The 27,925-nt window shown below is 35.5% G+C and overlaps 3 protein-coding genes across 6 annotated transcripts in view; 2 read left to right on the top strand and 1 right to left on the bottom strand.

Moving 5' to 3' along the window:
* Positions 1-2,730, top strand: part of PI (K-box region and MADS-box transcription factor family protein) — a 4,186-nt gene extending 1,456 nt beyond the window's left edge. Inside the window, exons 2-8 of the mRNA XM_086252012.1 lie at positions 5-65; positions 255-321; positions 1,066-1,127; positions 1,292-1,391; positions 1,538-1,567; positions 1,740-1,784; positions 2,581-2,730. Of these exons, the coding sequence (XP_086108138.1) occupies positions 5-65; positions 255-321; positions 1,066-1,127; positions 1,292-1,391; positions 1,538-1,567; positions 1,740-1,784; positions 2,581-2,730 (515 nt within the window). The remainder of the gene's footprint in view (positions 1-4; positions 66-254; positions 322-1,065; positions 1,128-1,291; positions 1,392-1,537; positions 1,568-1,739; positions 1,785-2,580) is intronic.
* Positions 2,731-6,233: 3,503 nt separating this feature from the next.
* EFS (histone-lysine N-methyltransferase) lies at positions 6,234-21,981 on the top strand. Its single transcript, XM_086249982.1, has 18 exons — positions 6,234-6,502; positions 6,646-10,095; positions 10,213-10,420; positions 11,305-11,471; positions 11,630-11,706; positions 12,523-12,654; positions 12,765-12,881; positions 14,015-14,107; positions 14,770-14,847; positions 15,924-15,980; positions 17,023-17,815; positions 17,905-17,960; positions 18,326-18,405; positions 18,543-18,625; positions 18,737-18,843; positions 18,998-19,077; positions 20,242-20,287; positions 20,437-21,981. Exons 2-18 carry the CDS (start codon positions 6,873-6,875, stop codon positions 21,679-21,681), a joined length of 6,642 nt encoding a protein of 2,213 aa, XP_086106108.1. The 5' UTR covers positions 6,234-6,502; positions 6,646-6,872; the 3' UTR covers positions 21,682-21,981.
* A 1,100-nt stretch (positions 21,982-23,081) lies between these two features.
* LOC147279237 (Glutathione S-transferase family protein) lies at positions 23,082-25,653 on the bottom strand. Of its 4 annotated transcripts, XM_086251621.1 has the most exons (4): positions 25,601-25,653; positions 25,425-25,491; positions 24,237-24,483; positions 23,082-23,979 (listed from the first exon to the last, which is right to left on the bottom strand). In XM_086251621.1, exons 3-4 carry the CDS (start codon positions 24,443-24,445, stop codon positions 23,385-23,387), a joined length of 804 nt encoding a protein of 267 aa, XP_086107747.1. In that variant the 5' UTR covers positions 24,446-24,483; positions 25,425-25,491; positions 25,601-25,653; the 3' UTR covers positions 23,082-23,384. The 4 variants fall into 4 exon arrangements, with proteins under 4 accessions (XP_086107747.1, XP_086107745.1, XP_086107746.1 ...); XM_086251619.1 differs by lacking the exon at positions 25,601-25,653 and having other exon boundaries at positions 25,425-25,534; XM_086251620.1 differs by lacking the exon at positions 25,601-25,653 and having other exon boundaries at positions 25,386-25,524.
* Positions 25,654-27,925: the final 2,272 nt, after the last annotated feature.

Below are 27,925 nucleotides of genomic sequence, written 5' to 3'. Positions count from 1 at the left end.
AAAGTTTCACTCATTATCATTTCTAGCTCTGGAAAGATGCAGGAATACCACAGCCCTTCTACTACGTATGGAGCTCATACATACATATATACTTTCCTTTTTTTTTTTTTTTTTTGGGGTTTTTAGGTTTTGATATTTAATGGGTCTGCTTGGAATTACAAAATAAATGAAGGGTTTTGTTTTTTTTTCTTTGTTTTTTTCTGGGTGTGATGTGGGTCATGTATATCTTTCTTTCGTCTCTTGATGTGATGAAGGTTGACTTGGATCTTGGAAAACTACCATAAAAGTGCTGGGCAGAAGTTGTGGGATGCTAAGCATGAGGTTTGGTTCTCTCTCTCTCTCTCTCTCACTTTCTCTCTCTGTGATATTTTCATTTTGTGAAAGATCTGTTCGTTCTTGTTTGTTGCAAGGGAGACTATAACTAATCAATAACATGCATGATGATTTTTTTGTTTTTGCTAAAAACATGTTAAGAAACATGAAGTGTGATTTCTATGAACAGATCTACAAATAGGATGTACTGGGTTCCTGATCTCTTGATAGTTTTTATTTTTTTATTTTTAAAAAATGGTTCTTTATTGAGAAAGAAAACTGGAAGTGTATGAAATGTAACATCCATGAAACAGATCTGGTAATAAAAATGTTATTCTCCCTTCCTTTTCCTTGCAAAAATATTGAAACAACTGAATGGATGTTAGTTCATAAGAAGCCCACAGATATAATAATTAATAAACGTCTTTTCTTGATAAACTCTCTCTCTCTCTCTCTCTCTCTCTCTCTCTCTCTCTCTCTCTCTCTCTGTGTACCCTTTGGTTCCTTGACTGCTATACACAAGCATAGAAACCGGCATATATATACACACACTTTTCTGCTAACAGCTAGATCTGCAAATGGAAATAGCTAGGTTGCCCTTATATGGGTTTGTGTTGCGCTTTTAATATTATAACGTAATTAATATTATAGTTTCCATTTTTCATTTCTTGTTTTGCTTTTATAATAATTATTTATATATATAAAGTAATAACTGTGAGAGGGTTTTGCAACAAATATCATAAACATTGCCAGAACCTCAGCAATGAAGTGGATAGAATCAAGAAAGAGAATGAGAACATGCAAGTCGAGCTCAGGTAAATGCACACTTCATGGTTCCCTTACTCTCATATATGTCTCTTTCTGGGTGCATATATATAAATACATACCTTATATATGCTTTTCATAAAATACATATATACTTATATATGTACAATGTTGTTGTATATATATATATATATATATATATATATATATGCAGGCATCTGAAGGGGGAGGATATCACATCATTGAACCACAGAGAGCTCATGGCCTTAGAGGAAGCACTTGAAAATGGCCTTACAAGTATCCGAGACAAGCAGGTAAGTCTTGTACAAGTTTTTTAACTTCTTATTATTATTATTATTATTGTTTTTTTGGATTGAAATTATTAAGTTGTTGTGAGAGATATTCAGCTTATAATTATAATAGTTAAGTTCTAATGTTGTTGCCTTCTTTTCATGTACAGTCCAAGTTCTACGACATGATTCGAGAAAATGTATGATCTAAATCTTTGAGTGATTAATTACTTTTTAATGTATCAAATATATTATATATATATGTGTGAATTAATTAATGTTATACTATATGCCTAATTGACTTTAAAATTATTATATATGCATGAATTAATTAAAATATTGCTTGATGATGATGATCAACATACTGCTCAGGGAGACGCGCTGGAAGAGGAGAATAAACGGCTCACTTACGAGCTGGTAAGCTCATCATCACATGTTTTCATATTGTATGTATATACATATAATCATGTCCTTCAACATTCATACATTTAGTAATCAGTATTATTTGTATATCCACACTTGATTTCTGCTGAATTCGTCCTTCAAAACATGTTACTAATGATTTTTTGGTGCGGACATTCGTAGATATTTAATATAATTTGTACATCTGTATTACGAATTTTTGAATTAGAGAATAACTCTTATATATTAACTACAAATTTTTATGTTGCGAATTAATCATCTCTTCAAATCCAAATTGATCGAACTTCAGATTTTGAAGCTCTATAAATTTTTTTTTTCTTTAAAAAAAACTCAATGATCAACATTTATTAACTAATTAAATTAGTTATAAGTATTTGTTTTTGAGTTTTTCATTTCTTGTTGGAATAAAAAGCCAAAGTCCCATAGTTTTTTAATATCTTTTAGTGCATGCAAATAACTATTTTAAATTTGAACACTTGATCTGTTTGTTTAAGGTCCAGTTACTCTCTAAATATTAAGTAATGACAGCAAATTATAAATATATTGACATGCATGCCTTTGATAGTGCAAGCCAGAACACATACATATATGCATGGTTCAAGCACTTGGGCTTAATTATCATCAGTTGATCGATTCATGAGTTAATTACTAGCCATTGCACATTAATTATTGATGTTTATGCATTGGAAAAAGAAAAGAAACAAAAAAACTTAATTGCAGAAAACGTAGTACGTAAATCTGATATAGATCAGTCGTAGCTAATTGGGTGCATGGATTTGCATACATGCAGCATAAACAGGAGATGAAAATAGAAGAGAATGCGAGAGACATAGAAAATGGTTATCATCATCAGAGGTTGGGGAACTACAACACCCATGGCCAGATACCCTTTGCCTTCCGCGTGCAGCCTATTCAACCAAATCTGCAGGAGAGAATGTAAGGCCGTACAACAATGGCATGCATGCATATATATATATATATATATATATGCATGCTTTCAGCTTAATTTCCATCGTTTGGTTTGTAATGGTCAGTACCTAGTACTTAATTAAGCTTCTTATAACAACTAAGTGATGGTGTGTACGTGCATGAAACGTACTTAATTGTGTTTGTGAGACAATCACTGTTCTGTGTGCTACTAGCTACTTCAACTGCACCTTGTGTGCTTAATTACCTAAATGTTTGGCTAGCTATAATATATATATATATATCTTGGGTTTGAATATATTTGATCGTTATTATTGTTATAATATAAATGTTTTAGTTCTAGGGTTTGCATCTGGAAAATTTTATTGTTTTTTAAATGTTGATCATGTTAAATAGGTTTATAACTTTATCACTAGTCAGTATCACTACCTAAATTATATTAAAAATTAAATTGCTCGATAATCATTAAAGAAAAAATTCTTTTATATATATGCCCCATGGCGTCGTGCTGGGCCTCACAAAACCAGGGACGGAGTCTAACATTTGAAAATGAGTAGGGTTGAAGTGAAAGCAAGAGTGAAGTGGGGGATAAAATTTGGACCTTGGGGCCCGTTTCTGGTGTGTTAAGCTGTAGGCTGGGCCGTGGGGTGTGGGAACCATGGTTACTGAAAGATTGGGCTGTAATTAAAGGCCCGGTGGGCTGTGGGATGTGGGCTTTTACTTGGTTGTGGAGAGAAATTCCTTTCCAAAACTGAGTTACTTGTACGAACATAGCAGCAAGTTTCTTTTAGATCCAAACTTACTAGATGTGTACATGACTAGTACGAGTCAAACTACATCCCCTTTTTTGACAAAAAAAAAAAACCTACATCCCGTTTTCTATTTATTGTACATTTTAAACAAACCCTAGCCATATGGCCCATATCTTCATTTTGATGTAACCCCAAGTACAAAGTGACATCATCATGTGGGTACTTATGTAATTTAAGTTGGTCAAAGTTCCCTTAAGGTGAAGACAAAGTATATTCTGGTGTACTTCAATACTTGATCTAGATATTTACTGTTTGAAAGGGGGTTTAGATCAATGAAGTATGTGAAATATATATATATATATATATACACACATTAACGATCGGACAATTGTCACGTAAATAACTATATGTAAAATTCATTCAATTTATAATAAGGCTCAATTACAAAAAAACTCCCATAAACTATATGGATTATTTCAAACAATTCCACAAACTACAAAATATTTCAAATGCATCCACCAATTAACAAAAAAACATGAAAAAACGCATTCCATCAAGGGTTCCGTCATTAGTGCTATTAAGTGCCAATGAGGACAAGTTGACTTGGTTTTTTAGATGATGTGGTAGATTTTTCCCGCCCAAAATTTGACACATGAAACCCTAAACACGTAAAAAACCCACCCAAAATTTGACGCAAGGAGATCAGGTGTCAAGTTTTAGGCAGAAAAAATTAGCCACATCATCTAAAAAACCATGTCAACTTGGACATGTTGGCACATAATATTACCAATAAGGCAATGACGAAACCCTTTATGGAATGCGTTTTTTCATGGTTTTTGTTAATTGGTTGATGCATTTGAAATATTTTGTAGTTTGTAGACCCGTTTGAAATAGTCCCCATAGTTCATGAGACTTTTTTGTAATTAAACCTTATAAGTTATAATAATGTACATAAGGAATATTATTGTACATCTCACCTACTTATTATTAATGCATCTATAATTATTATTGCTTTTGATGGTCATTTTCATTAGCTATAATAGTACGTGAAATATATATACATTAAATGATTGTCAATTATCGCATTAGTAATGATAGTCTTTGACACTTATCTACACTAAGAATATTCTTGTGCACCTCACAAACTTATTAATGTATCAAATCATTACTTTCAACAATCATTCACATCGAGGACAAATACAACGCGAGCATAAGCACGAAACGAGTACGCCCAGTTACAAAATATTAAAATTTAATTATAAAAAATAAAATAATAGCATAAGGTAATTTTGTTAACCCTAAAAAACATAAAAGGAAGAAAAGGCCAATGAGTCGGCCAATAAGTTTGGCCCATTTGAGGTATGACATGAGCACATATGGGTTGCGGGTTGTCGGCCATGCGAAGTTTAAGTTTTGGCTATATAAGTCGAAGCGAGCACAATATAATTCTTAAATCGGTTTGCATGAATATGAAATAAAGCCCAAATGGCTAAGATCAAATGGGTCCATCGATACGACATTATCCCTCAACACATCTATTGTTACGTGGATAGCTATCTTTATGATTCATTGAACTTGTAATGATATGCACAAAGAATATTCTTGTGCATTAGTGATTCTTATAACACATTTGTTGTTGATGTATCATATATATTAACAATTGACAATGATTTATTTACAAAGGGACAATTGTCTTCAATATTCATTACAATTTGACATATTTGATTGATATTCATCATGTAGATAATTATTTTTAAGATTTATTGAACTTATAATGATATACACTAATTAAGAATATTCTTGTGCTGCGTCTCAAAAAGTAATTAATGTGTTAATAATCATCATAGTATATTTCTTTTCAATAATCTTCTTTTATTCAGTTAAAAACTTATATACATTAATGATCGACAATCATTAATATATAACTAGAGAAAACGTCTTCAATATTCATCTAATTGCCTACAACTATATATAGACTTATACCCTGTGCATCCTCATGGTGTGACATGTGCATCTAGTTTGATCTTAATCTATTACTTATTAATTTTTTTTGGCTTATTTACACCATTGCCCTCTGTAAGATACACTTTTTTTCACTTTGCCCCCTAAAACTTAAATCCTCTCAGTTTGCCACCTGAACTTCACAAAGTTATTGCAAAAGACCCTATGCCGTTAACTCTGTCAATTTTTCCGTTAAAATAGCTGACGTGACACCTATATGGCATGAGTGAGACCCTTTTTTAGTTATGTAAAATCCATGTGGACAAAAAAAATAATTTTTAAACTAAAAATAATAAGATCCATGTCAATTTTTTATAATTTTGCTTGTCTACATGGATCTTACATAACTAAAAAAGGGTCTCACTCATGCCATATAGGTGCCATGTCAGCTTTTTTAACGGAAAAATTGACAGAGTTAACGGCATAGGGTCTTTTGCAACAACTTTGCGAAGTTCAGGTGGCAAACTGAGAGGATTTAAGTTTCAGGGGGCAAAGTGAAAAAAAGTGTATCTTACAAGGGCAATGGTATGAATAAGCCATTTTTTTTTACTCCTTTCTCTGGTTGACGTAAAATCCTAAATCGCAATGATTCTCCAAATAAACAAAGAAAAGAACTCTTTTTGGAAATAAAACATAAAAAAGTTCCCCGTAACTGATGAAACGTTAGTTTTTACAAAATACCCAAAATGCCCTTCCATGGGACAGTTGTCTTGTCTTACAAAAACAGAGCAAGCAAGTAAGGTATGTACGTGCCCCCACAAAACTGAGGGCCTGAGGGGTGTATTGGAATTAAGCCCGAAATCCATCAACGAAATCCACAAGTCGTCTTGCCGGTCGGAGCCTCCTCCTGCAGTTTTATCCAATTTTTCCCCTTCAAACCGTTTTGTTGATACAAACACACGAACGCCACCAATCGACGCTCTCTCCCTCTATACACAGACAAAGCAAAATTTTTTTAAATATACAATTTTTGTTTTTAATAAAATAGAATAGACCTCTTTCGTCTCAGTCTCTCTTCTTCCCTGTACAGAGGTATGTGCTTCTCTGATCTCTTCTCTGTTCGATAAATTTTTATTATTTTAATTTATGTATGTATGTGGGTTTTTTTTTTTTAACGTATATTTTTGTATGTGCATTACTGCGCCAATTTTTAGATTGGGGTTTTGATTTTGCAGAGGAAGTCAAGGGAATGCAATTCTAGGGTTTGTTTTTTTCTCTCTGTGCGCACACTGCTTTGGCTAAGGTACTGTTTATGGGGAATAGAAGGCCGAGTTAGGGTTTGATTTGGAGGCATTGTATTTTGGGGTTCGTTTTCGTGTAAGGGCCGTAAGGCTCAATTTTTTTAATTTTTGGGGGGTTATATACACTGTTCGAGTCAATGGGTGAATTTGCTTAATTTAGGATGGGTTCTTGTGAAAATTCGATTTTTGTTGACGGACCTTTGTCCCAGTCCGTTGCCGAGCAGCAGATGGGCTCAGAGATCTTGGTGCCATCTGTTTCTGAGCAGCCGTCCTGCTCAGAGCTAGCCCAGAATTTACTTCATTCTAATGTGGACCCTACCGGTGTGCTGGATAGGCCTCCGGGGCTGTCTGAGAATGACAATGCTGGCTACATGAGTTGCGGTGATGTTACAGAGTCGTGTACAGTTGATAGAGATGGTTTGGTGGTGGGTGAGCATGATAATGCAGATATTCTGGAACCAGAAAATATGTTGAACAGTGAATGTGGAATTGATAGGTGTTGCTTGAATGAAATTCAGAGTGATATTGATGGTTCTAATACAGAAAGTGGCAGGATGTGCATTAAGGAGGATGGGTATCGAGTTGAGGATGGCTCTGCCAGTTCATTTGGGAACTGCGAAATGCCTTTGCAAGTCACGCCTCAGACTGGTTCACCAGGAGATGGTATTCAACAGGATGAGCAAAGGGATGATAGGAGTGTTAGCTGTCTCCCTTCTGAAGGGCTTATGGAAGTTGTGGAAGAGAAAGGTGACCTTTATGAGTTAAAGAATGATTTCCCTGAACTAGTATCTTCTTTACAGGGTTGTGAAATTCCCTCAGAATCAGTAGGCATGGATACTTGTAGTTGTCCTCAAACAAAAGATAAGGATTTCAGCATCATGTCTGGTCCCTATTTGGAAGCTGCTTGTGAGAAAAGTGGTGTTTCAGCTGGGATAGAAGCTGACTTGTGCAACAGGACATTGCACGCACGGGATGGTGGAATGCCTCCAGAAGTATTACATACAGGTGATTTATTGAGTAATTGTGACTGGAAGAACGAACAGACGGATGATAATGATGTCAGTGGTCTCTCTACTGAAAAGACTACAGATGTTGTTGAGATGAAAAGTAACATTGATATGTGCAACCAAGTATTGCCTTCACAAGGTTTCCAAACGACTTTGGAAGATTTACATATGTGTGATTCACTGAGTATTTGTGCGCAACAGATTGATCAGATGAGTGATAAGATTTTTGACTGTTCCTTGGTAGAAAGGGATACAGAGTTTGTGGAAGAGAAAAGCGATGCTAGGGCAGATGTAAAGGCTGAAGTTCAAACCCAGATAGTACCTGTAAGATTAAATGTCTCCTATTTGAAGAAATGTTCCTCCAACGTAACCCCTAACTGCATTTTTGAGAACTCTGTTTCTCCTCAGTCATGCGAACCTGTTGGTATTGCCCACAACTATATCAATGGGCTCTCTGCTGATGGGGTTACAGAGGTTGTTGAGATGAAAACCACTGTTGATGCATGCAATCAAATATTGCCTCCAGAGGGTTGCCAGAGGGCCTTTGAAGATTCACATGTGTCAGATTCACTGAGTGTTTGTGCCCAAGAGAATGATCAGAGGAATGATAAGATTATATATTTTCCCTCTGCAGAAAGGATTACAGAGTTGTTGGAACAGAAAAGTGATGTTTCAACCAATATAAAGGTGGAAATTGGCACCCAGATGTTACTAATAGAGGAAAAAGCATCCATTCTGAAGGAAAGTTCGTCTGGATTAGCCCCCACTGGCATTGTTGAGAAATCTGTTTCTCTGCAATCGTTCCAACCCTTTGATATGGACAATGGCTCGTCTAAGGGGGTGGATGTGCCATATAAGAATGATTCTCCTGGTCATGTTAATTCTAGCTCTTCATCTGACCACTCTGGACAGATAGATCATGAAGAAAAGGATATTGTCAGAGTTGATTGTGTTTCTAAAACCAATTGTCCTGACATTGTAGCACTGTCTTCTCGAAGGAGTGGCCGAAGCCGCAAGCCTCAGATAAAAAGGGCCCCAAGGAAATGCAGGAACTCATCTAAAGTGTCACAACCACTTGGAAGTGTTGAAATTGTCTTCAAGGCTGCTGGAAGGAAGAGAAGCTGCCTTTCCAAACCAGCTCGTTCTTCTACCTGGGGATTATTGGGAAAAGTTACACAATCTTTTGAGGAGAGTAACAGGCTTGAGGTCAGTCAAGGTCCAAATCAAGGATCACAGAAACGAAGGGGTGGCCGAAGAAGTGGAAAACGGAATCAGAGTGGGGCTAGTGGAAACTCACGGGGTTCCAGGGGAAAATGCCATGCTTCAACGAATCATGTCCGTTTGAAGGTTAAAGTGGGGAAAGAAGTGGGTAAAAATTCTCTGTACATCACGGTACCTGAGGTTGTTGATACCTCAGCTTCTGAAAATTCTATTCAAAAAGCCAATGGCATTGATGGTATATGGACAAATGAAGCAACTGTTAGGCAGTTTCAGTATATAAACCAGAAACCAGAGAAGGATAAAACTTCTCTGGATGCTCCTGTTCTGGATGAAGATCTGGCTATTAAGGACTTAGAGAGTGCTGTTATTACAGAAACTTCAGCTGAAGATGTGATAGAGATTTTTCTTGGGGTTCCCTCTCATGCAGTTGCTGTATCATCAGGAGGATCTGTTGGAACTAGCTATAGAGATCCTGGAACTTCACCTGATTCAGAAGTTATCAATTTGGTTCCAGATGCAAATGTTGAGGCAAGACCAAGAGAAGATTCTCATGGTACTGTTTTGACTTCTGACAAGGTTATTGCTGCTTCTGGAGGATTTGTTAGTACTAAGAGAGGAAAGAAGAAACATAAACTCCCTCATGTGGGAAATTGTGTTCATGAAGATAATTCACCTTGTCCAGAAAGCATAAATAAACCAAAACCATCAAAACGAGATGGATGCAAACAGAATGTTAGTCAGGGTTTTTGCTCCAGTGAGACTTTCACTTCTTCTACTGGTGCAAATGCTTCAAGCAACTCATCAAGCGACAAGGAATTATCTGTGGAGCCGTTGCGCTTGTCAGGAGAAACTGACGATGGAATTTCTGGAGAGGTTCTCAAAGTGGAAAGTGGTGCAGAAGCTAAAACATATTGCAATCTAGGTGTGGGATTAGGATTATCAAAATCACATAATTCCAAGAATTTGCTTCCTTCCTCTAAAACTAAGGGGCAGAAGCCTCCCAAGGGCAGGTCCAGAGTCTCTGACTCAGAGAGTAAGAAAGGAAATGCTCGTAGACTGAGGGAAAACCAACAGAAGTCTGTTAACAAGAAGAAAGTCAAGGAGAAGGCTGTTTGTGATCAGGTTGCATGCAAGCCAGAAAGTCTCCCGGAATTAGGTTCTTGTTTGTTAACAAATTCTTTCATCATCCTAATCATCCAACCATTTCTTATTTTCATTTTCGCTGTGTGTTACATACATGTTTGAGCTGATTTTACATGCATTTATGTTGTAGGAGATCACATTGTGGATGGCATAAGCAAAGCCAACTCTGTCATTGATCCTGCAGGCTTAGACGTTCCTAACTTGGACATGGTACCTGTTGGCTTAGATCATCAGTATTTACCCCAGCGTAATGCTTGGGTGTTGTGTGATGATTGTCATAAATGGAGGCGTATACAAGCTGAACTTGCAGATATTATAGATGATATAAAGTGCACATGGTAAAGATAAGACAGTCTATCTAAGCATATGTTCTTTTTATTGTTTCCTTTGGTTTCTTTGAATTTAAGGAGCAGGTCATCATATTTATATGGTAACTGGGAAAGGTATTTGTGTATGATCATTAGACTTAGGCTTATCATGGTATTTAGAGCTATAATTTAATACACTGGGCTAAGGGGTATTGACTCTTGATTTAATGATTGTTTGGATTTGAAATTTAGCAGTATCTTTGATAGGTTGTAGTCTAGATAACTGTGGAATCAAGCCTAAATTTCCTATGCAAAGGACTTTGGTCGCAACTAAGTTCTCCAGAAATTTGTTAAATTACTAATTACATATATGCTTTGGTTGCCCAAGCTTTAGAAAGCAATAAGAAAATTTGCAACAATTATTTTGTAGTTTCAATGTTTTACATTTTATAAATTTCTAGATTGATATCGGATATAATATAATTTGATTTGAAAGTGGATCACAAAAGACTACTGAATCAACCTGTCGTCGGTGTTGAAAACTATTTGGGATTCTTGAATCTTCAGAATATTAGTGTAGGTTAAGTCAACTAGTTGTTCTCTTATATTTGCACTTCAAGTGGAGCAGATTTTAAACCTAGAAAACTGTCTGTCTCCTAAAATATTAGTGTAGGTTAAGTCAACTAGTCTATTTATTTTTATTTTACTTTGTGCCTTGCCATAATTAATGTCTATTTCTTAATATTGCTTTTGTAGAGAAATGTGTGATTTGTTACTATTAGAGGTCATAATCTCTAGATTTGTTTTATGGGGTATGCATGGCAAATAATTTGGTTGCTAAGATTATTCTTTGGAACTTTAATCTAGTATCCTTATTTATTTATTTTTATTTCATGTTTGATTCAATTTTGAAGGGCCTGTAAAGATAACAGAGATAAAGCCTTTGCTGATTGCTCAATCCCTCAAGAGAAGTCAAATGCAGAGATTAATGCAGAGTTGGACATATCAGATGCTTCAGGTGAAGAAGATGCTTCTGGCACCCAATTAAATTACAAAGCATTGGAATGTCGGCGTCCAAAAGGTACATGTTTTCTATTTGTGATAGAAGTAAGATTGGGTTCAGCTTTTAGTCTCTCTCTCTCTCTCTCTCTCTCTCTCTCTCTAAATTCACACACATGCACATTTACATATATGTGGGTTCTTACTTCTGACACTTATTTTGGTCCCAATGCATTGCAGTTTCCCAACAGAATGTTGCATGTATCAAAACTAATCAGTTCCTCCACCGTAGCCGTAAAACTCAGACTATTGACGAGGTTTATACTTGACCTTAATTTTTTAACCTGGATATTAGTATTTTAATTCTGTCTGTGTGAGTATCATTTTGAGTACATTTCGGTAAAAAAGAGGAATCGTCTGATTGTCCTGGTGACAATAATAAGAGGGATGGTGCTTCTCACTTGGGACATGGCTCAGACTTGGGGCATGTATGATATACATGGCTGGTCCAAGGCATGTTAAAAGTTGGATAAGAAACTATATATGGGACTGACACGGGCCAAGCATGGAGATGTTCTCAAACAGGGTTTAAACTATTATTCTTGTGCAGAAAAATGTTATACTCCTAGTAAAGATGAACGGAATAGTTTCTTTAACCAATTGCAGCTGTTCCATACAAAATAAGATAATGTACTCCTCTTTGAAATTAGATTAGTGTTGAAGAAAGGTGGCCTGAGGGGGAAATTTTTTGATAATGCAGATTAGTGGTACCATAACTTTGAAAATATGCAATATGTTTCTCATCTACAATGTGAATTAGTTTTGAAATCTGTAGATATAATTCGAATGTTTGGATCTGCACAAGTCACTTATAGCATTGTAGTTTTGTTGTGGTATGGGCAGGGCCGCTCCCCCAAAATATTTGAATTCCTATGACAGTACCCTACATTTGAAAGATGATCTCATCGGTTATCTTAAAAACACATGAATTTGTACAAAGCTCTTAGTCATAATTTTGCCTTTTATCAGTAATGTTAGTTGTAAAAATCTGATGAGATTTGTGGCTTTTCAGACCAGTATATATATATATTTATATATTTCCTTAATTTTTTTCTTTTCTGAATTTTAATCAGATAATGGTTTGCCATTGCAAACCATCTTCAGATGGCCGGTTGGGTTGTGGAGATGATTGCCTGAATCGAATGCTGAACATTGAGTGTGTTCGAGGAGCCTGTCCATGTAGAGACCTTTGTTCAAATCAACAGGTATTTTAGCTATTTCTTATAGCAAATACTTTTTTTTTTTTTATAGGATATAGCAAATATTGTGTTTTTTTTGTAAAGGGCATTGTTTTAGTTGATATATTTGTTTGCAGTTCCAAAAACGCCGATATGCCAAACTAGAGAAGTTTCGAAGTGGGAAGAAGGGTTATGGACTCAGGTTGCTTGAAGATATATCTAAAGGGAAATTTCTTATTGAATATGTTGGAGAGGTAAATTCAGAATACTTTTTTTTTTTCTCAGTTTTGGTTAGGTATTTCACCAGTGAATTCAGTTTGGAGGAGCTATTAAAGTTTTGCTCTTTCGGTGAGGAACCAAAGCTAAAAGTTTTGTCGGTCTATGATTTTAGTCATAAATACTAATTTATAAGCCAACACCCAGCTTTGGTGTGCCTCTCTTTGAATCTCTCTCAAAGTTAATTTTTTCCACTGAACCAGCTCAATAGTTTCATATCTCACACCAAAATTTGACACCAGTTTTTATGAATCAATATCAAGGCTAAATTGGTATCATTATTACCTTTAAACCTAGAAGCAGTAACTCCATGTCATTTTTCATGTGATATTGAAATTCACTTTTTTCACTTAGATTTTCTTTTCTCATTCTCTCTTAATCTCCCAATTTGTCTGAACCACTTTACTCTTTTTATTTTCCATTCATTTTTCTTTTATTTTTCTTTTATAAGAAACAAATTTTTATTAATATGCACTACTCTTTTATTTTTTTCCTTCTTGTATCTTTCATTTTATTTTCTTGGGTGTAATTTTCACTGAGGCGTTGCATGTGCAGGAGTCTAGGATGTTAGAAAATTCACAAGTTTATGAGATAACTGAGTTTTAAGAAATCTAATATGGTGCAGTCTAGAATATAAGAAAATTCACCAATATATTCTTTCCATGTGAGGGCTCATTTTTAAATGCACATTTTTGCTGCGCACAGCAAGATTTTCACTCATCCGTTATCCCCAAGGGATTGAAAAAAGAAAAGAGAATGAGGCACAAAGCTCATTTCTTCCCTCAGTTCAGCAGATGGAGTTAATCTTGCAGTTGTTTATAAGAATAAAACTCTTTTGGGAAAGAAATTTATTTTTGAGTGGATCGGTGGATTCCTGTAGGTGAGGGCTTATTTATCAGAAAAGAAAAAAGAAGTAAAATGAGTCATGGTCAATGCATTGACATATGCCAGAGTGGTTCAACTTCTGCTCAAATTGTTGGTTTCTGTTTTGATTGTGTAATTGTACATGTTTGCACATGTGTTACGTTTGCTTATATGTATATGCAGACAGACACGCAGATAAAACATTACCCTGTACCTTCTAAGATCTTTTAATACATCGTCCAAGCAGGTGCTTGATACACATGCTTATGAGGCACGGCAAAAAGAGTATGCTTTGAAGGGTCATAGGCATTTCTACTTCATGACATTGAATGGCAGCGAGGTTTGTATTCCCAACACAAACTCAAATTGACCTTTTCCTTCTGATATTATATCAGCAAGCTAGTGACTAGTGTGGAAAGTTCTAGACATACATAAAAAAAAAAACTCTTAAATTTTTTGCTTCATATATATTTGAGTCCTTTGTTATTTTCATGTCTGTGGGTAGTCCCATCAGATGTCATGTTAATATGGCCACATGCTGCGTTACTCAGATGAATGTTAATGTGGCCTACTAGCAGATGTATAACAATATTTGGACCATACTTTTTCATGAATTTAATAGTTGTCAGTTTAGATTATATCAATTTAAGTTTCTGTTTCCTACAAACAAGTTAGTAGGTTGTATTAATTTTTCTTGATATATATTGTTTGCAATTCATTTTCTCTAATATGTGAAGTAAAAGAATCCTTTTGAATCTGCAGCTTGATTATATGTAATATTATATCTTTTCAGTTCTGTAAGCCGTTTATGCTATTACTGCATCACATATTCTTATGCTAATCTCAAATTCTCAATTATATATTGATTGTATGGTAAATTTTGTTTCCTTATCCCAGAACTTCAACAGTCAAATAGAACTTCTGCTTTTCTTTTTTTCCTGATTATCCTTCTAAAATTGTTGCACTTTAGTTGCCATTGACAATTTTTACACTTTATTTCAGGTAATAGATGCATGTGCAAAGGGAAATTTGGGGCGTTTCATTAACCATAGTTGTGATCCTAATTGTCGCACAGAAAAGGTGAATGTAAATACGGGCATATTATGTATATAGAGATGGCTAGATTCTTCTCATTATATACTTGGTCTGGACGAGCCTTTTCTCATTTTTGGCAATATAGGGCTTGTCGCTCAATCCATTCTCCCCTCCCTGCTTTGATAAGGCAGAGTGCCTCTTGGTTATGAAGGCCTTCGGTGTAATGATGTGTTAATTTGGATATTTATTCTCCACCATTAGGGGTAGTCCAAAGTTTTAGAACATTTCTTGTGGATGATGTTATTGACTAGTTCCTCTTGCTGCCAATTTGTGTCTTGCTCTCTTTTGTCTCAATTATCATTCCTCTTTCTTTTTTATCACATACCTTCCTTTTTCACACATAAGTATAATGGGTATAATATACTGGGTTATTATTTGGTTTTAAATGGACTGTAGTCTGTAGGAAATTCGGCTATGGGAATAATGAGGCATGGGCTTAGAGATGCATGTTTTTCACCCTTTTATGCCTTAACTTGTGAGGCATATTCTGCATATGATGAATTTATTTGGTTCATTCTTTTGCAATGAATGAATGACAGATTCTGTGATAGTTGGTCTCTATAATCTCTTTTTTTTCAATTGACATCTTGTCCGTCTTTCCTTCTACTTTTTCTTCTATTAATAAAGTCTCATTTATAATGAAAATGAAACACTATATCTCAATGGAGTCAGTTTGCTTTGTTATAAAGTACTGGATTATTCATGTTTGTTTACTTGTAATTTGCATATAATATGGTATCCTACATCTATCTAATGTATGAATTGTTCTGACATAATAGTGAAGTCGGTTTTCTTCAAGTACATTAATTTGTGTATGTACAAACTAGTAAACTCTAGGGGGTGACCTGAATGTTGTTATGACAAGGTTTGGATATGAGATAGGAGGTACTCTTTTAGGGCCACATATATTAGAATGTGGCTGTCATTCTTTTTTTCTGTTTTCAGCATGTATTCCATGACCTCATTTCATGTGCTGGTTGCAAGTGTAATTCGTGGAAAGCTCACTTTTGATTTTACTCATTCTCTTTATAATCTTAACTTTCTGTTCTTGCTCTCAACAGTGGATGGTGAATGGGGAGATATGCATAGGACTATTTGCATTGAGAGATATACAGAAGGTATGCTTGCGCCTTGCTTTTTTACTTTCTTGCCTAACTTTTTGGTTAGAGGCATGAACCCTGTAATGATTTGAATGCTTGAATTGCATCATAATGGTAGCTCACATGGATTCTAACCCTTTGCGAGCAGGAAAAATCAATTTTCAGTTCTTGGTTTTTTGAGTACTATCTTTAAACACTATTAAAGTTGAACATGACTAGGGGCTTTACTTTGCTGCTTATGATTATAAGATAAAAGGTACACATTTTCGGGTGGGATTAATGTATATAATATAGCTCCTTTGTGAGTAAGACGTTTGATATAGCTGCTCAGGCCTTTCTGTTTCGGGATCTGAAGATGTGTTATTTAAGAGATGGCTGACTTAGATCAGGGAACTGTACATGTTGCCCTTTTTATGGACTTTACTATGTCATTTCCTCTCATAAGCATGCAATTCAAGAAATCAAGCTATATTTGCAAAGTTTTATGTGGGATGCAATTCCAGGGTTAAAGTCTCTCCCTAGTCACCTCTTGGCCAATTAATCATTTCAGCACCTTTTTCATTGTTGACTTGTACAGAATGAACGGTTTTATTGCTTATCCTGAGTCCTAACTGTAAATCAAGTTGTCCGGAAAGTTTATATTATTTATTTTCTGATATTACTTATTTTAATATTTTTCTTTGAAGGAAAATATATTCTATTGTGACTCTTTATCAAATCATATAGGATACACTGTTAATTTTGGAGACTACTCCACCTTTTTATGGACCTGCGAGTACCTAATACTTTTGTTATATACTAGTGTTTGCTATAATTTGGATTAAAAAAAAGTTTAGAAAAACTCTAGAAGGATAAGATGTATACAAGGAGAAGAAAAAAGAAAACCTAAAGAGCCTTGAATTTTAAGGTTGACATGTTGGTAGGGGCTAACAGTCTGTTGCTTGCATTGCCTCTGAAGCCATTATTTTTAGCTGTTTTCTTCAATTTATTTTTTCTTTCTCTATGTTCTGTGTGTTTATAACCTCCATTCTGTATCTATGTACCTATACTTATTTTTCAGGGTGAAGAGGTGACATTTGACTACAACTATGTAAGGGTATTTGGAGCTGCTGCCAAAAAATGTTATTGTGGTTCGCTTCAATGTCAGGGTTATATAGGTGGTGATCCTCTTAATTCTGAAGTCATTGTTCAAGATGATTCAGATGAAGAATATCTGGAGCCTATGATGATTCCAGAAGATGGTGTATCTGAAGATAGGTGGGACAATACATTGCCTAGAGCCAGTTCCTTTGATGGTGTGGTAATGCAAAGTGCGGCGAGTGTATCTAAGGAAATTGATAAGCCAACAATTGCTGTTGGGGAATTGGAGATCACCACAGAAAAAGAGTCTGTGGACCGATTTGCATCTGTTGTTTCTCATACACATGATTCATTGGAATTGGAGCACTCAAAAGGAAAATTACCGTCTTATGCACAAACATTTGAATCTTCCCAACAAACAGAGGACGTAACTAGTAGACCCATGTCTGTTGTTCAGCAGGAGGATTTCAGCAAAAAGGAGACTATAGAAAAATCCTCAAACTCTTTTGAAGGACTTGAGATTAATTCTCCAATAAAAATGCTCAGCAAATCTTTATCTGATGGAATTGATGCTAACAGAAAGTCCAAGTTGGGCACTATTGAAAATAAGCAGGTTTCTTCTAAATTGCATCGTAACGTGAAAACTTCCCGTTCATCTAGTTTTGTGAAGAAAGGCAAAGTGAGTACTCCTCCAACTGCTAACAAAATTCAGGGGGCAGCCAGTAAATCTCACATGCTATCCATCAAACCCAAAAGATTAATAGAAGGTTCAGGTTAGGGATTCTTTTTATACTGTCTTTTAGAAAATAGGAGTAATGGATAAGGTGATTGATTGATGTTTGATGTTCTCCAATGCTTGCAGTTGAGGACAGGCTTAATGAGCTGTTGGATGCAGAGGGAGGGATCAGTAAACGGAAAGTAAGTAGCTGTCTTGTTATCAAATGTGCTTCTTTGAATGTTGTATTTTAAATTTTCGTGACTGGAAAGTTGATGTGCATGTGTAAGTGTTCCTGTTTGACTTTGCATTACAAATTTGGTTCATATGCATAATTGTTTTGTTTTGTTTTGTTTTTTTTTTCTGGAAACCTGTGCCTTGGACTTTCTCTGCCAATGAATATGCTTTATCATATGTGTAATTTTTTTTTTTAATGTTACTTCTAAAGCCTATTGCCATTTTCTTTTCTTGAAGCTTTACCCTTGCAACAGCTTCTTCCTTTTTTTTTTTTTTTTTTTAGTTTGTCTTTTATATTGGTGGTTCATGCATGTATGCCATTTTCTTTCAGGATTCCACTAAAGGCTACTTGAGGCTTCTGTTTGAAACTGCAGTATCAGGTGATAGTGGCAATGGTGAAGCAATTCAGAGGTCATTTGAAATCTTTCACTTCCTTTTGTTGTTCTATGTTGCAATATTGGTCACTTAACTAGTTTCAGTTATTGTCTTTTAGATGAAATGTGTAATTAACAGTTTTTCATTAAAAAGGCTCATCTTTTATTTTTCAGCAATCGAGATCTTTCGATGATTCTGGATGCGCTTTTGAAAACAAAGTCGCGGATGGTTTTGGTTGATGTAATTAATAAAAATGGTGCGTATCTTCCCTATAGTTTCACAGCATCTGTTTCCCCTTGTGGGCAACAACTTAATTTATTTATTGTGCCCCAATTTGCTTCAGTTGATGAATATTTTCTTTTCTCAGGTTTGAGAATGCTGCACAACATATTGAAGAAGTGCAGGGGAGACTTCAAAGGAGGAAACTTCAAAGGAGACTTCAAAAAGATACCAATCCTCCGGAAACTTCTGAAGGTGCTTGCACTGAAAACCATTTTAACTTATATAGTGTTTTATTAATCCAGTTGTAAAATTGGCTATCTCTCTTTCTCCCTCAAGAAAATTTGGATAGAGAACAAAGCTTGATGGATATCGTGCAGCAGACTAATGACTAATATAACCTTTGCAGGTCCTAGAGTATTTGGCCGTAAGGCAGATACTTACATCAGAACATATTAATGGAGGTCCTCCCTGCCCTGGAATGGAGAGGTAATCATTTGTTTCTTCATTGGATAACCTTCTTAATTTTTCAGTCTCTTTTCTCTTTTTTTTTTTTTTTTTTTTTTTTGGGGGGGGGGGTGGCCTGTGCAAGAGTGGAAGTTGGTTTCAGATTCAGGCCTCGTTTGATGCCTAGGATTGGATTGGATCGGATAAATGGCTTATTTCATGTGTATTCAAGGTAGAAAATTATAACTTGAAGGAAGATGGAAAGAAGATGGATTGGTCTTAAGGAGAAACTTCCATCCCCACAAAAATGGTGGGATTAGTGGGGATAAGTTTCCCCTTATGGCTAATCCATCTTCTTCCTTCAAGTTAGAAGACACTCTCCGTCTTCTTCCTTGAATGAACATTAATCTAGCCATTTATCCTATCCAATCCAATCGTAGGCATCAAATGAGGCCTTAATGAATTGCAATGTTTTGGAAAAATGTTCTAATTGCATTGTAGTTTATGTATGACAGCATTTCTGGTATTACAATTACTTATTTGGGCCACTTTCTATTTTCGACAGCACTTTCAGAACAACATACAGCACTCTGCAAATACCTTTGCTTTTATTCAGTAGCTTTTACAAAGCATTACTAAGCATCGTTTCTGTAGCTTACAAAAACTTTCTGCTGAAGCTTTTAAAATGCCACATGATTACCAACTGAAGCCTAAGTAATTCCTTATAAATTCTTGGGCTCATCCCTATGACTTTCCTCCAAAGTTCTGCGAAAATTCCTCTGTATTGCTTAGCCTCAGGGCTACTGAACTCTAAAAGCTGTGTTCATATAGCTTGGGAAATTCCTGTGTACTTGTGTAGAGATAAGTTGTAGAATCAACCTTGTATAAAACAAACACGATGTTAAATGTACATAGTAGTCTGTTCTGAAGTCTTCTTTTGTGAATTTCGTTAGTGATGGATCTCCTTGGCATAAGGCATGTTTACTGTCGAAGATATCTTTTGGCAATTTTTGCTGTGCTAAGTTTAAGGAGCGTAACTTTTAGTGCATTTAACTTTTTCATGTCTTGATCTGAACTCAGATGAATTCTTCCAGCTGTTCAGTTTCTTTCATGCAAATTGATGACATTGCTCATTTCTAATTCAAGTAAATGAATTTAATTTCTTAGCTGTGTTGCTTGTTCTCTGAGAATTGTGTTCCTGTGCAGCTTTACGGAGTCAATGCTCTCCCTGACAGAACATGATGACAAACAGGTCTTGTTCTGAAAATCCATTTAGATTCCTTAAGCATCTGTTTTCCGTTCATGTTGAGGGGATTCATTTGATGTTCTCTGCAATACGTGCCATGATGTTTCAATGAATGAATGTATCATCTGAACTGAAATCAGTTTCATATTGTACAGGTCCACCAAATAGCACGTAGCTTTCGAGATAGGTGGATTCATAAACCTTACAGAAGACATAGCTTCATAGACAGGGATGATGGCAAGGTGGAATTTAACAGGGGTTCAAACAGCAATAGATTTTCCTCATCACATGATAATTGGCGTGAGCAAAGTGGAAGGCCTACCGAAGCTATAGATTATGCTCAGCAATTAATGCTTGCAACTGTGAGTACAGGTGCCCAGGAGGGATGTTCTGCACCTTGCACAGGTGGTTGCCCAACCAGTGTGACAAAAGTTCGCAAGCGTAAAAGTCGATGGGATCAGCCAGCAGACACAGATGCAGCTTCAAGTTTACTTCAAAACAAGGAACAAAAGAGTGAGTCTGGATTGCGGAAACAGTTAGAATCTAGCCCATTGCCTGGGGTGGGCAAAGTGGCCTCGCATCTCGAGAAGGTGAGCAGAGAGGACATAAATTTCTCAAGCATTGTGCATGATTACTGTCAACAAAATGATGCTAGTATGGTCTATGATGAAAGGAAAAACAACCTTGAGGATGCTCCTCCAGGCTTTTCATCTCCTTTCCTTAATACCCCTGTGGCTTCATCCGTTGCTTCGTCAACATTTTGTCCTTTGAAGTGTCCTGATGATGCAGTTATAGGGCAACCACAAGAGAAATTTGTTTCTCGCCTGCCTGTCTCGTATGGAATTCCACTATGTATCATTCAGCAATATGGAACACCCCATGCTGAAACAGTAGATTCTTGGGTTGTTGCTCCTGGCATGCCTTTCCATCCCTTTCCACCATTGCCCCCATTTCCGCGTCATAAGAAAGACCCTTCACCTTCTCATACTGTCAATCATGTGCCAGTTAATCAACCTGCAGAAGGACAACAGGACAGCTGTGTTCATGTGACTTGTCACTCTGAAGAAAGCACTCCTAGCACAACTGGTGCCAATCAAGCAAACTTTGGCATTCCATGTGCCAACAATCATTGTACATCTAAACGAGGGAGAGAATCCTCGTATGATTTGGGAAGGAGCTACTTCAAGCAGCAGAAGTGTAATAATACAAAATTTAGGCCCCCAAGGTTCAGGGACAGGAATGGGTGGGGATGTAATGGAAACAACTCAGGAGGTGGGACAAACAACATAGGCATAGGAAATGTAGCAAATGAGCTTAAAACTTCATATTGTTCAGGGGATATAGGCTATAGGGTTGACAAAGCTGGCAATAATGTCAATCAGCATTCACATCACCTTTAATCAACATTCATTCATAGGATGAGCAACTTATTTCCCATATACCTGATTGTGTTCCCGTTTCTTTTTTTCTGGGTTTTATTTTAATGAAGTTTTAGTCAGTTTTCAAGTCTTCGAATTGAAGTTCTAATACTAAGACCGCAGTGAAAAAGATGATCCTATCTGGTGATGTGCTCTTAAAAATATTGATCCATGGGTTAATACCTCAAAGAGGTAGGTAATATTAATTTATGTATCGTTCTCATAGTGATTTGTAAGGCTTGTGAAGGATGGTTTAAAGATAAATGAAGAGGCATTGATCAATTTTGAATCTCTTTTTTTGTATGCTTTCCATGATATATGTTGTTGCTTATTAGATTAATTTTAATGGTGTTCAGATCTACTTTTTCATCATCTCGTGATTCGTTCTTGAGGGGACTAAAATGATTTTTGTTTGGCATTTCTGCAACATTCTCTGATAAATGGGTTTTCGTATTTATGAACTGTAGAAACTGGGAAATTTCCTTCTTGAATTCAGTTCATTAGCTAGTATTTTGTAATAGAGAAAATGTTAGTTGCTAGTTAGATTTGTGATTTGACGTATGCAAAGACAGGATATACAGCATAGAAATTGGAGACTCCAGACTCATAGTTGACGATACATTGCATTAAATATCAACGTTTTTCTCCATTTTCCAAATGTAGACTTTACGAATATTTTTAAGTTATTTAATGTTACTAGTTATGACCATGACTGAGGTTGCTTGACATAGGATTTGTAATTCCAGTTGATGTTGTGTATTTTTGCTGATCCTTGAATGATTAATTGCCGTACTTATTATTAGGGTTAAATACAAAAATGGTACACGAATTTTACAGTGAATCTTAATTTGGTCTACTATTTATAAAAAGTGTCAATTTGGTTCACGAACTTTATAAGTTGTATCAAAGCAGTACAAACGTTAACTTCTATCGAAAAATTTAACGAAAACTGGTAATGTGCATAGCAAGTGACCACACTTTCAAAGACATTTTCATCATTTCATCACACTTTCATGTGACTAATTTTGTTAATTTTCTGATAAAAGTTAGCGTTTCTACTGTTTTGATACAACTTGAAAAGTTTGTGGATCAAATTGACACTTTTTATAGTTTGTGGACCATTTTTGTATTTAACCCTTATTATTATTACAAGGAGATTTCAATCTAGAATCTTTACCCTCACCCTACCCATTCCATGTCACTTAGAACTCAAGACTCAGGACACCTGTTGCAAATCTGGCATCAAAATGAACTTCATTTATCCCCAGTGAAGTTAACCAAGAGAAAACCTCAGATAATCTCTGAACTATAAGGCTATACAAGGCCTCCAAGTCTCCAACTTAACGAAGGGGAGACATGAGAGGATTTATAACACTCACATAAACAAATGAAAGTATCTTTATATTATGGTTCAATGAGAGTTTCCCTAGCAAGACTTGCAAACTCAGAATATGCATCATTTCTAGTAATAATTTCAATCCAGAACCAATCCAAATAATATTTTCAAGTATTCCCCAACTTCCTCCTGCCCTATTTTGATTTTTGGTCCAAGGAAAAAATCTACAATCTAAAATATAAAGAAGAAATGCATACACTTGGAATCTTTATTTTTCTTTTTTCTTTTTCCCATCTAAATGCAACTGGGTCATTTACAGCATGGGACAAAGGAAATCATAAATAATTCATCAAAATCTCCTTAGCATGGTTCTAATTCGAACAAAGCACCATGTTTTCATCAATGTTTTGTACTTTCGCCAGCCATTGAAATGCTTCCCGATCGCCTTCTTATAACTAGGCCTCTGCTGCACCATAATCCAGTATTCTGCAGTGTTCGGCCTGCTACTTATGTATTCATCCTCTAAATCTAAGAGCACTAAGCGTGCTAGCACAGGAATGAGCATCACATCTGCCATGCTAAACTCTTCCCCTGCTAAATATTCTGTTTCATTCAGCTTTGTTTCCACTTCATCAAGAAGTCTTATTAGATGGTCCTTGTCCTGTTTCAAAACACTTGGGTTTTTCAACTTGTCTTCTGTCTCATACGCTTCTCTTAACTTACAATGATAAGCACCTGCTAAATCAGGAGATTCCGCCATTCGAGCAATCACTACCTGCCTTATGAATTTAGAGACATAATGACGGTACTTCTCCGGGATGTGAGAAAGCGTGAAAAACTTGGGGTTCCATTCTTGTATTTTGTGCATCCATTCAATGACTTCTCTGCCACTGAAGGTCATATTCTCAGTGCCTAATGAGACCATTGCAATTCTTTCTACATACCTGAAAAAACCAATAGCACTTTATAATCTTCCTCCATTGTAAGTAATATGTTTTTGGAAACAAGAAAACACTGCTTTCAGATCGAAAGAGAAATATTAAACGAAAGATACTCCTAACCTTCTTTATTATAATGTATCTCTCTTTGAAAATTTTCAAAAGCTATTATGACTCATACTAAGCTTTAATGACTTCCAAACTCAATCTCCTATTTTTCATATTCACAGTAATGGGAATGTTTAGTGAAGTATGTAACATACTGAATAATCTCAATAGTGTTGAAAATGATATGGGAACCATTCTGGAAAACCGGTAGTTTTGCACTTGGATTCATCCTGAAGAATGAGGCATCCATATTCTTGCCTGTTACAGGATTGACATGGTATGATGTGTAATCAATGCCTTTTTCTTCCAAAGCAAGTCTCACCCTTTGGCTGTCCAATGAGTATGGGTGGTGATATAACTGCATGACTTGTTAACATCCGTTTCGTCTTTGAATCTTGAGGCCTGCAAATGGTAAGAAAATATTGATTAACATCTTTCACGAAAGTAGGTTAATTATATATTTTATAAGAGGTAATTTTTGGATTGGTAACAGACAACAAAAATGAAAAACCATAAGATCTTATCGTTTATGCCTCTGCATGTATTGGTTTAGATCATTCAACAGCCCAGATCATAGCATTATGACTTTATGAATATTCAACATAAAAGTTGAAGGACATGGTGTAATACAAAGGACAACTTTTCAACCTATTTTCGGAAAAACAGATGATATTCACACCAGTTTTCCCAGCAGACAGTAAAAAAAGTACTGCAAACAATTGCTTGATTTTTTTTCCCCCAACCTACTGTTATTTGAAAACAAACCAAGCTTGAATTTCACGTTGCAAAAATTAGCACCCAAACCCCATCATGACAAGAAACCCACCCAACCAAACCAAAGCGCACCATGATGACTGTAAGTGTTAATTATACATTAGACAGAGTCTACAGCAACTTCAGAACTCATAATATCATATTGGTGTGATATTAATCAAAGCACCACTTTAATCAACTCAAAAGGAAATATATCAGAACATAGTTTAATTTCAAGAAGAACAATGACAAAAGACCAGCAACTCAGATTACAATCACACCAAGTCTATGACAGTTCAAACTTCCCGAAATTCAAAGTTGAAGCTTCTAAAATCCCAATGGAACACAACCAATTGAAAGACAAATAGCATGCAGCCAAACTGAAAAGCTCCTACAACTAACCAAAAAATAAGACCCAACTAGAGTTTTCTAACAAATACAATCAAATTCATAACATGGTTCAACTACAACTAACACATTTGTCAACAAAAACAAGGAAAACAATCAAATCAACAAGAATTTGCCAAGAAAAATAATGATTCAGAACTGACCCAGAAGATGATTGAAAAGGAAAAAGAAAAAGGACTAACTGGGTTTAGGGTTTTTGAGAATTCTGTAGGCAAACGAAGGAACGTCCTTGTCCTGAACTGGAAAGAGCTGAAAAGGGTATTGAAAATTGCTGAGAAAGGGAACAATCACAACTGGGACTGTAATCTAATCTATGCCTGCTTTCTAATTGGAAAGTGCAACACACTAATTTCGGTACCACTACTCGCGTAAGTATTGTGGGTTACTGTACTCGCTACATTTGATTGAGCACGTGTCCTTTTTGCAGTTCACTTGCCACGTCAACTACGCGGTCAACTTGAGTACGAAGATGAAAATGCCCCTACCCACAATCAAGGTGGATGCCTCATCATATGCCATGTACGAAGATGGTGTAGGTTTCATAATTTCCATTCTTATTCCTATTTTCATTCTCATTCTAATATTCTATTCCACCAACCAAACATCACAATAGTATTATTAAGCTGTAAGCATTAGGGTGTAATGCACTTTGCTTCGGGGATTTTCAAACAGAATCTGGAAAGTGATAAAAGGAGGAAATGATATCTTAAAATCGATCAGAATTCAGATGGACCAAAATCTTAAGGAATCAAACATGGGTTTGAGGGAAGAACTGAGCCCAAATCCAACAAACCATGCCCAAATTCTTAGGCCCAAAAACAGTATCCTTAAGGCCCAGCCCAACAATTAGAATTTGTAAACTCACATCCATGCATGGAAAGAGAGATATACCCATAACTGGTGGGTGGCCATTGGCCAACAATAAATTTGAGGATAACAATGTGACCCTCAACTAAATCATATATAGGGTCACATTCAATGGATCGATCACCATCATCTCCTTCCATATCTAAATGCTTTGATAAGGAAAATAACTTCATCCTTTTTGTGGCTTGGCTAGCTAGCTTTGCAAGATTGCAACCATTAGCTTTAATTTCATTGCGGCTATGACTGAGACCCTAGGATATGATTAGGATCAAATTAAAGGCTATGATTCAATGCGCGGTAGTACTGCTATATACTGATCTTAAACAAAATTTCAAATTGAAATTGTAGTGAATTAAGGTCTTCTTCAAGACTTCAATTCAAATAATTAATGACAATACATTCACTTCAAAGTTCAAATCAACAACACTCTAGGAGACAAGCATCATGGCTTGTTTTATGTGAACCAACCATACACTTTGTAACTCCTATTTTCCAAATATAATGTTGTTAATTACGTCGAGGAAAAACTTCATTACCTACTTTCTTAACAGATACAAAATTTTAAGATAAATTTCAAAACTTGATACATGCAAATACAATAACCAAAAATTACATGTATCATGTACACCAAAATTATATTGTTAATTAACAAATTTCGACAGAAGATACTTGGAAATTATTTCGTGTACGTAGCACGGAAAAATCACCAATAAAATGAATTGAATGTGAATGGCCTAATATGAGTCATATAACCCATCAGTTGAATATATATTCTCACTTGACCTGAATTTGATTCTTTGAAGTTTAATTAATTATTTCATGACTAACTAACCAATCTTTATCTTTATTTTTTTTCTGAAATAATAGGTATTCTTCATAACACTAAGAATAGAAGCTAAAATTATCCTTGATTACAATAGATATTATAATTAGTTAATTAAACTCGGTTGATTGTTCATTGTCATTGAAAGTAAGCCACCAACTGACAAGTTACGTTTCCTTTTCAGGCAGTTAAAAATGTTGATTACTTGAACATCAGTAAACAGTTAATTAATTAGCTGATTAATATTTTACAAAGCAAAAAGGCGGGAAACTGGTTTGTCATTGCCGCTACTGCATTATCTGGTCTTTCTTTGGTTAATGTGTCGTTTTGGTAAGACTTAGACTTAACTCCCTTAATTAATTAGTTAATTTATTTATTGGGAACTCACAACTCTAAGCAATTATAATTACACGTAAGTCGTAACCGCCAAACCCATCGTAGTTAAAATGTGAGCTTTAATTTTCTTGCTTTTCCTGGTCTTATGCAGCAAACTCATATGAGAATAACATTCAAATTAGGATAATCATGATTTTGGTTAATTTGCTAAGCATGCATGTATGATTATAAATTCATGGCTTTTTAAGAATTGTGTGAATGAAAGACAACAGTCCCACATTTATTAAACATGTCCAAACATTAGGTACACCGATGATTATCGTATTTTGTATTGATATTTTGCTGATCATATATAAAATTATATCATTTTAAACTTCTAAATAATTATTTTTACAATATATATCCTAAATAGTAAACCTAAAATGCTTAAGTTGTACAACAACCTCATTTTGGAATAAGCACAAGATCAACATTTAAAAACAATCAGCATGTGATCGGTCTTATTCTATATTAATTAAGAGATAATAGGGATATTTTCTTAATTGAGTTAGATTTAGACTTTTTGGGATAAAACTTCGAAACTATTCAAAGTAATAGTTAAGTTAGAGTTAGCATTGGTGCATATGAGGGGGCTGAAACACATAGTTTCTATGGGAA

The sequence above is a fragment of the Dryas octopetala genome, chromosome 7 (assembly GCF_963921425.1).
Source record: "Dryas octopetala chromosome 7, drDryOcto1.1, whole genome shotgun sequence".
NCBI classification, from domain to species: domain Eukaryota; kingdom Viridiplantae; phylum Streptophyta; class Magnoliopsida; order Rosales; family Rosaceae; genus Dryas; species Dryas octopetala.
Note: the sequence above shows the minus strand (reverse complement) of the source record. Positions and strands in the feature narration are given on the sequence as shown.

Bases quoted from the DNA above. Each gene is read 5' to 3' on its own strand.
- EFS (XM_086249982.1), top strand. From the start codon at position 6,873: ATGGGTTCTTGTGAAAATTCGATTTTTGTTGACGGACCTTTGTCCCAG. The intron at 10,421-11,304 runs GTAAAGATAAGA...TCAATTTTGAAG, and splicing joins GATGATATAAAGTGCACATG to GGCCTGTAAAGATAACAGAG. The intron at 14,108-14,769 runs GTTTGTATTCCC...ACTTTATTTCAG, and splicing joins TGACATTGAATGGCAGCGAG to GTAATAGATGCATGTGCAAA.
- LOC147279237 (XM_086251621.1), bottom strand. From the start codon at position 24,445: ATGCAGTTATATCACCACCCATACTCATTGGACAGCCAAAGGGTGAGA. The intron at 23,980-24,236 runs GTATGTTACATA...TGGTTTTTTCAG, and splicing joins AACACTATTGAGATTATTCA to GTATGTAGAAAGAATTGCAA.